This window comes from Helianthus annuus, chromosome 15 (genome assembly GCF_002127325.2).
Source record: "Helianthus annuus cultivar XRQ/B chromosome 15, HanXRQr2.0-SUNRISE, whole genome shotgun sequence".
NCBI lineage: Eukaryota > Viridiplantae > Streptophyta > Magnoliopsida > Asterales > Asteraceae > Helianthus > Helianthus annuus.
This window is the reverse complement of record NC_035447.2, coordinates 9,197,096-9,205,543: the sequence shown is the minus strand read 5'-3', so window position 1 is coordinate 9,205,543 and position 8,448 is coordinate 9,197,096. Positions and strand designations below refer to the sequence as shown.

At 36.0% G+C, this 8,448-nt stretch overlaps 1 protein-coding gene across 1 annotated transcript; it reads left to right on the top strand.

Annotated features, from left to right (window-relative positions):
- The first annotated feature begins 6,169 nt into the window (after positions 1 to 6,169).
- Positions 6,170 to 7,761, top strand: LOC118487360. The gene is made up of 2 exons (XM_035984149.1): positions 6,170 to 7,010; positions 7,111 to 7,761. The coding sequence occupies exons 1-2, from the start codon at positions 6,789 to 6,791 to the stop codon at positions 7,672 to 7,674; spliced, it is 786 nt and encodes a 261-aa protein (XP_035840042.1). The 5' UTR covers positions 6,170 to 6,788; the 3' UTR covers positions 7,675 to 7,761.
- Positions 7,762 to 8,448: the final 687 nt, after the last annotated feature.

Sequence of the window (8,448 nt, the reverse complement as noted above, 5' to 3'; positions counted from 1 at the left end):
CTTTATGTATTTTTTTACAAGGTCATTAAACTAACACATTTTCTCATGCTTCTTAACTAGTTCATCCATGCACATAAACTTGCTTATGTGACTCTTTAAAAATATTTATATCACAAATCATGTCGTTAATAACTTGTAAAAGTTATATTTATTAAAAATTACTTTCAAGTTTATTGTTTAAGTTCATGGATTATGAAGGTGATGATCTTGCTTAGATCTAAACATTTAAATGTTTAGATCATTATTTTTGACCATGTTCTTACAAGATCATAATATTTAATACTCTACTTTAACATAATCACAAGATAATATAAACTAGTCTACACTAATCAACATATTTATGCTAACTAGCTAACACTAATCTAATAAATCAACATATAATATAATTATATTTAGTGTTTATTATGTTTGAGATTAGGGTTTTTTGTTATGTTTATCTTTAATTTCAAGATCATCAACTTGTACAATAATAAGCTACTAGTAATAAGAATCATAAATATGATGTTTAGTAGACTTACAAAGTGCACAAGCTAGATTAGATAATAAGAAGAAAGATAAGCTCAAAAGATGCTCCTAGTGAAGCTCCATGTTTAACCTTTGCATAAGTGATGTTGTAGTGGTTAAATTTAGTGAATAATAAGGTTTCTAATGGTTGAAAATGGTGGAGTTTTTAGGGTGTCTTGTAGCCGAGACCAAGAGAGCTCCTAGAAGGGTGTTTGGTGTTTGAAAAGTAATGTGGAAATGGTGATAGATGTAATTCTTGTGATGTGATTTTAAGGCATGGTGTAAAGTAGGATTTTTTTTTCAACAAGAACCATGCTCAAATCTTTCAACCATTCAAGCAAAATCCAAGTGGTGGGGCCCCTTGGCTGAACGTAAATAACAAGGGTAAAGGTATTGTATTTTTTTTTTTATAAAAGTTATTTATAATAAAATATTTTGGTCATTAGGAGGTGTAGGGTGATTAGGGTTTTAAGTACATCAATAGTGGGGTAATTAGGGATTAGGACTTTAATTATCATTAACTAGTTCACTAGACTAGTTAAAATAGTGTTTAACTAGTTTAAACGGTTTCCGGTTAAGCGCCGGTTCACTTACGATGCTTTTATGTCATACCGATAAGGATTTTTCGTAAGTTGTTTTTCCGCACCCAAAAGATGTATGAAGTGATTTCGAGCCCAAAATAAGCTTAACTAGTTCACTAGAGTTTTCATTTGCTTGTTTCGTGACAAAAATGTCGCCTACTAGTTCGTCGGTTCGCTAACGAACTAGTTTAGTGCATAGTGATGTAACGCCGGAAACTTGTGATTATGAACATTCCGTTGATATCATCTTATTGTTTTAGTGTGTTTTTTTTCATCATTTGACATTATTCCGAAGTCCCTGAAATGCTTTGTTATAGGTTCGGACGAGTTAAAAAAAATACTATATTTTAAGCCGAACGGACGTTTTTGAGATTAGGGCGTTATACCGGAAAGTCTTGTTTCTTTGCAAGATGTGTTTTCATAATAATGTTTTCTTATATAAATGGACTCATTTATGTTATCCGAGTGTCGTTTTTCAGTGTTTTTGTCTGATTTCACGGTTTGCTAGCATGAATAGTGTAACCGTGAATAGTGCACGCAACACTTTCTACCAACACTTTTAGGACATTGTTTGTTTGGTTTCGCATTACGACAAAAACCAACATTTGTTTTAGCTTGGTTTTCTTGTCCTAACACTGTTATCCAGTATACGACACGGTTACGTAATTAAATTACGCTAAATGCATGAGATCTAGAATTATAAATAGTGATTCGATTGTACGGAATCAGCAGTTATTTGCCAGTTGTCACAGTGGCGGTGGTGGCGGTGGTGGCAGTGGCTGTGGTGGCGGTGTGGCTGTGGTGGCGGTAGTGGCGGTGGTGGTGGTGGTGGCAGCGGAGTGGTGGTGGTGGTAGGGCTAGTGGTGGTGGTGTTACAAATTTACACAATCAGTCCTTTATGTTACAAATTTACACAATCAGTCCTTGTTTACTAACTGACTTAACTGGGTTATGATTTTTGGACTGAAATGGCACCTTTCCAGAACGTCGGGGAGGAAAATGGCGCATTTTTGAAAAATGGACTAAAATGGCCAAAGTGACCAAACCACAGGGACGAAAATGGCAGTTAACTCTTGATTTATTAAAGAAATATTTTAATTGTTTTTAATTAACAAAAGCATGACCATCCATAAGGGACATGGTACCAACGTAAATGACATAATACCAACATGAAGAACATAGTACCATAGGGAATATGATACCAACATGAAAGACATAGTATCAACGTAAAGGACAACGTACCATACAAAACATGGTCTGAACATCTTTTACCATCCAAGTAATTTGAGTATACCAAATCAAGCTTTTGTATAAATTTAGTAAAAGAATTAATTCATAAACATTTATTCTTCCACGACATATTTATTGATAAATGAGCTGTAAATTTCAGATGTAATATCATGTATCTTGTGTTTAGTTTATTAAGGGAATATTTTAATCGTTTTAATAGTATACAACAAATAAATTTATATAAAAGAGAAAATCACCTAAATAGTTATTAAATTTCAGATTTGAGAAAACAGACATTTATGATTACAGCCAATTACCGTCCGCCAAATAAATATCATCGGTTGTGACAGCTAAGGCTTAACTCACGCATTTGGTGGCTTATCCCGCACTTTTGACAGCTCAGTTCGCACTTTTAGATGTCGGCTAAAGCATAACCCATACTTTTGCTACCAGTTAAATTCAATGAATGTTTTAAAAAATAAATAATTTATTTTACTATTTTGATATTGTTTCTCTTTTATTCTAGGTGAAATTACCTTATTACCCCACCCAAAACCCTAAACATATTTCAACATTCGCCTATAAAAACTCAACCCACCATCAGATTTGTAAATACCTCAACCCCAATAATTTTACTTTGTTCCTGCGATTCTAGAGTTTCCGTTGAAAGAAAGTGGGATAGAGGGAAAGGGAGACAATGTTCGGGGAAGGTGATGGAATGTGTGGCTTCGAACAAAATAATCTATCGTTATTTGTTGTTTTGTTCCGAGACCACCCATTCCAACATCTTCCTCCGACTATCTCCCCATCCCTTCTTGTCCTTAGACGACTTGTGTTAGTTTGTTCAAGAAGAAAATGGTGATTGATTTTATTTTATATATTTTATTGTTTAATAGATCATCACATATAGAACACGGTAAGTTATGTTTTTTTTCCTTTTTATTGTTTAATTTGTATTTCCTTTTATTAGTGTTTAATATTTTTTTAGGTTCCATGAAAGGTAGTTCCTAGCCATTATCTCTGATCTGTTTAGATTCCGGCAGACATATGGTCGAGCTCCGACAAGCCTCTGGCTGAAAGATATAGTTATATGAACAATAATAGATTTTGCGGGGCGTAGGTTGTAAAATTGTGTTAGGTAGTAAGCAAACAACAACCAAAATCGGGAAAATCGTAAAACAAAAATGCGAATTTATACCGTCATGTTACGTCAAATGTAGGCACAGACCAAACCTAACTTGTGTCGTGAGATGACGTAAAACGTAGACAAACTTTAATTGCATTTATAACGAAAAACTTTAATTTAAAGACAAAACTTCACAACAAAAAAAGAATAATATAAATATAAATCTGATTGACTAAAAATTTAAACCACGTTAAAGAAAAATCCACTACAAGAAAATAAAACAAAAAAACCCAACCTTCCACCGATCGATTCTCTATGGTGTAAAAACTAAAAGACTCAAAGAAAAGAAGTAAAAACTTATGAATGACATTATAGTAATTAAGTCATAAAAGACGATATATTTATATACTATAACCAAGAACTACACAAAATGTTGTATATAGTAAATTTAAAAAGTTAGATGAAATAAAACATAACTAGTTAAATTTTCGCCCGCGCGTTGCAGCGGGGACTCAAAGACTGCAAAACGCATGTCAGTAACGGCAAGCAGATACCAAATATCAAAACATAAATAAAAATGTCGTGAAAAGGATAGTCAATCCGTCCTAAAAAAACGATTTTAAATAACCTAATATATAATAATAGGACTCACACATCCTACACGTTGGAAATTCGGTTGTTTTCAGTTCAGTTATTACGGTGCTAACACGTTAAAATATGGATGAGCTCGGTACCTGTAACGGCACCGAAAGTACCGATCCGGAAAATCATCGAAATTAGGTACCGGCACCGAAAATGCTCGGTACAATACGGTATGGTATTTGAAGGTAAAAATCAACAAACATAGGTATGGTGCTAGACCGGTGTCGAACCGAAAGTAACGATTCTGAAAATGCCAAAAGGTGGGTACCAAATTGGTACCGAAAATGATTTGGTATAGTAAATTTGGTACCGATACGATAGCGGTTTGATTACAGAATTTGATACGATTTTCTTATCAATAATCTAAATATCCAAGTTAATTTTACATGCTACAATTCATTCATTACGTAAAAAGACAAAAAATAAAGCAAAATAAGTTGTTGTGTATATAAAACCTCATTCAAACAAAATACCGTTTACTTACTATGTGTATGAAAAGTAATCTAAACTGTGCAATTACTTGCATTGCTACGTTGCTACAGGATTTGACGAGCTCGGTACCAACCGGTACCAAAAATACAGTTACCGAAATCCCCAAAAATGGGTACCGGTACTGAATATACCTGGTACAGTACGGCTTGATACGTTCGGTACTGGTACGGCAACGGTATTTGAGGGTAAAACCCGATGAATACCGGTGCCGAACGGATACCGAGAATACACACAGTTTGATAAATTTGATACCGGTACCCAATACTATTCATTCATTTTTGTTTTTATTACTTTTCATTAAAGACACTTTTTAATATTTATTAATTGTTACTGTTCAATCCGTTGTGTTTTTAATATATAGGTTAATTTGACTATGTTATCTCATACTTTATTTTATAACTGTTAAATATACATTTTGAACTATTAAATGTTTTCTTTATGCACCTAGTATACAAGTTTCTAATCCAGTGTATATATGATGATTTGAATAATAAATTACCTTTACCAAAACCACTATAAATACAACTATACTTTTTCAATTATTTTTTTCCAAACCTTTAAACAATTCTCTCTCAATTGCTTAAACCTTTTACACTTCTTTCTCATTTGCTTAAACCTTTTACACTTCTTTCTTACACTCATAAATTTAAACCTAAGATCGTTTTTTTAATTGACGAATGCCCTCCTAATGAAAATCCAAACGCCAACCCGTATCAAAACTTTGGATATCCACCATTGTAAGCATGGCATAACCCAATTTTCTCAATAATCCCGGGTTTGACAATTCTCAAACCCTAGGTTCTCCCATCCCAAAATCAAGGGTCTTCTTAATTTCAAAATACCAGGTCTTTTGAGAGCAACATCTCCATTCATAGAATAGAGAAAAAAACAATTCTCGTCTAGTCATCTCACTCTTCTTAAACCCGACAAACTGGGTAAGTTTGTTTGTTTGTTTTTCTAGCAATGCAATATATATTTTTAAAAATAATACAAAGGAGGTATTTGATCAAGCTTCCACTACTTTTTTTTCTTTAACCTTGAGCGTAAAGTCTTTAAGAGATGGGGTGCGAGAAAGCCACCTCTTTATTAAAATTGTGTTTTTACCTAATCTTATTTGTTAGCATGGTTTTGATGGATGATGTAAATTTTGAGGTAACGATTCTAATGGTAAATCAACTAATATGTATTATCAGCAAAGTTGTTATTGGTTTTAATTTTTTATTAAATACATGGATTTAAAATATTTTTTTTTAAAACATATATATAGTAAGACAGGTAAGAATCATTGCTACTTTAAACAATATATTTAAAGTAAAAACATTAACGGGAATAACAGTTCTAAACAAAAAAAGGTAAAAATGATGTGATTACAAGTCACTTAGGATAGTGCCTTTTCGGTTTTGTAATGTTAGGGTGTACGGGGTGTAATCGGTGAGGTGGTTCGGTGATGGGTTTCCCCGATTGGGAACACCGCCGCCATCAAAGCGGGGTCCCGATTCGGGGTGGGTTTTGGGCGTGGGCTCACCGATTGAAAAGGCACGAGATTTGAGGAACGGTCTTATGTTCAACGGTCGGATTTAATAAAAAAAAATTCACTTTTTTTAAACTAATATAAATAACCATCTCATTCTCACCATTTTTTTATACTCAAACCATCTCATTCTCACACATTTTTTAAACTCTCCAACCACACCCACTTCACTTTTTATTTTTTATACTCTCCAACCAAACCCCCTTCACTTTTTATTTTTTATACACCGAGCAATGGAGAACCGACCCCGCGAGGCCAAGAAAAAAACTAAGGGGCGGGTCTCGAAACCGTCTCGAGATGGTTCGAGCGGTGCAAATGCTCAACCACAACCCCCTTTCGGATACACTTCACAACCCCCGTTTTTTTTCCAACAACCTACACACCCCTCGTTTTACAACACCCAACAACCCAATTTCGGCTATTTTCAAAATTTGTTATCAATGGACGCTCCTCCTCAATCCCCCGCCTTCGACCCATATGCTTTTCGTTCTCCACAAGCTCCTTCTACACGAGGAAATGTCGAACGTCCTCTACCTATTTACGACGACGAGGACGAGGAGGTAGTGCCCGAAACTCAAAATTTGGGCGACGACGACGAGGAAGATGAATATAATGTGGACGAAGACGCGGGCAACGAAGAAGATGAGGCTCGAGAAAAAAAAGGGAAAACGGTGAGCGAAAAATGGACAAAAGAACAAGAAGAGGCGTTGGCGAAGGCGTGGGTACATTGTTCTACCAACAAAAAAAAGGCAATCAACAAAACCGCGAAAGTTTTTGGGGTAAAATTTTAGAGCATTTTAACAAAACTATCGGTGGAAGTAACCGGACCGTTCATCAAGTACGGTCTAAATGGAACCCGATGATGGCGAAAATAAACTTTTTCAACGGCCTATACCAACAAGCGGTAAAATTTATATTTTTTTTAACATTGTATATTTTTTATTTTTTTTCTAAGTTCATACTTTTATAACACTTTTTAATTTTTTTTATTTTATAACATGTAGGATCGCACACGAGGAAGCGGATGTAAGGATCTCGACGTGATGAAAGTCGCGTTAAAAGAATTTAAAGAAAGATTTCCAAGCGGTTTTCAACACATCGAGGCGTGGGAGGTCGTTCGAAGACACGAGAAATGGGCCCAAGTCCCATTGATGGGTGAGGAAGGTGAAGGTTCGGCACATAAAAGAAAGCCCGTTGACGTGGACCTTTCGATACCGGATATGAACGAAGATCCCTCGCCACAAAGAGCACAACGGCGAGACAAGCGTCAAGCTACATCGTCCGAGGGAAGCTCGGCCGAGTTGGCGGCACAATTCAAAGTGTACACCGCCATGAAAGAAGCGAAGCAAGCGGTAGAATTGGAGGCGATCGAATTGAGGAAAAAAAGAGAGTCGGAGGCTCGCGAGCTCATATCGGCACAACTCGAGACGATGAAAAACTACAATTACGATCGAGATATGAAAACATTCCTTAAGCCGCACGACGATGTTCCGCCAAGTATGTTGCCGATCATCCTCGCCCGAAAGCGAGAAATCGCTAACAAGTACGGGTGGCCATGCGATTTCTAAAATTTTAATTTTCTAGTTTTAATGTAATTTTTATTTTCTACTTTGAATGTGTTTTTTATTTTCTACTTTGAATGTATTTTTTTTTAAATTTAATGAAATGTCTTTTATTTAATTTATAAACATCCATAATTTTACAAAAAAAAAAAAAAAAAATTGAACTCACCTAATAGGGGAGTGCCGCCATCAAAAATGGGTATTAGGGGAGTGTTAGAGGGGAGTTGACATGGCACTTTGTGGTTGGTTGTGTGTAAGAGGGGGGACTCACCTAAGAGGTGAGCACCCCTTAGGGTGAAGGGGGTGCTCACCTAATAGGTGAGTCCCCTCTCTTACGCCAAACCAATCCCCGTGTGCCACGTCAAGTCCCCTCTTAAACTCCCCTAACACCCCAATTTGATGGCGCCACTCCCCTCTTAACTCTCCTTATTTTTTTATTCAAAAAAAAAAAAAAAAAGAAATAAAAAGTTTGATTGGTTGATGCTCAGCTGGCCCACCAACTTTCCCCTCTCCTCCATCGGTGAATCCATGCCCAATTCACACCCCGATTCGGGACCCCGCAGTGATGGCGGCGGTGTTCCCGATCGGGGAAACCCATCACCGAAACCACTCCCCGAGTACGCCCCGGACACCCTTACACCCTTAAAAGTAACGAATAGAATAATGGAAGGTTCCCGTTGATGTGACCAGTTATAATATTCAACTACTTTTATGCATGAGAGATGATTATCATACATACTTTGTTTTAGACCGTTAAATTGTGGGACAACCGACTATAGA

Excerpts from the sequence above, each read along its gene's own strand:
- LOC118487360 (XM_035984149.1), top strand. The coding sequence starts at position 6,789 with ATGGACAAAAGAACAAGAAGAGGCGTTGGCGAAGGCGTGGGTACATTG. Across the intron at positions 7,011-7,110 it reads ACGGCCTATACCAACAAGCG|GATCGCACACGAGGAAGCGG; the intron begins GTAAAATTTATA and ends TATAACATGTAG.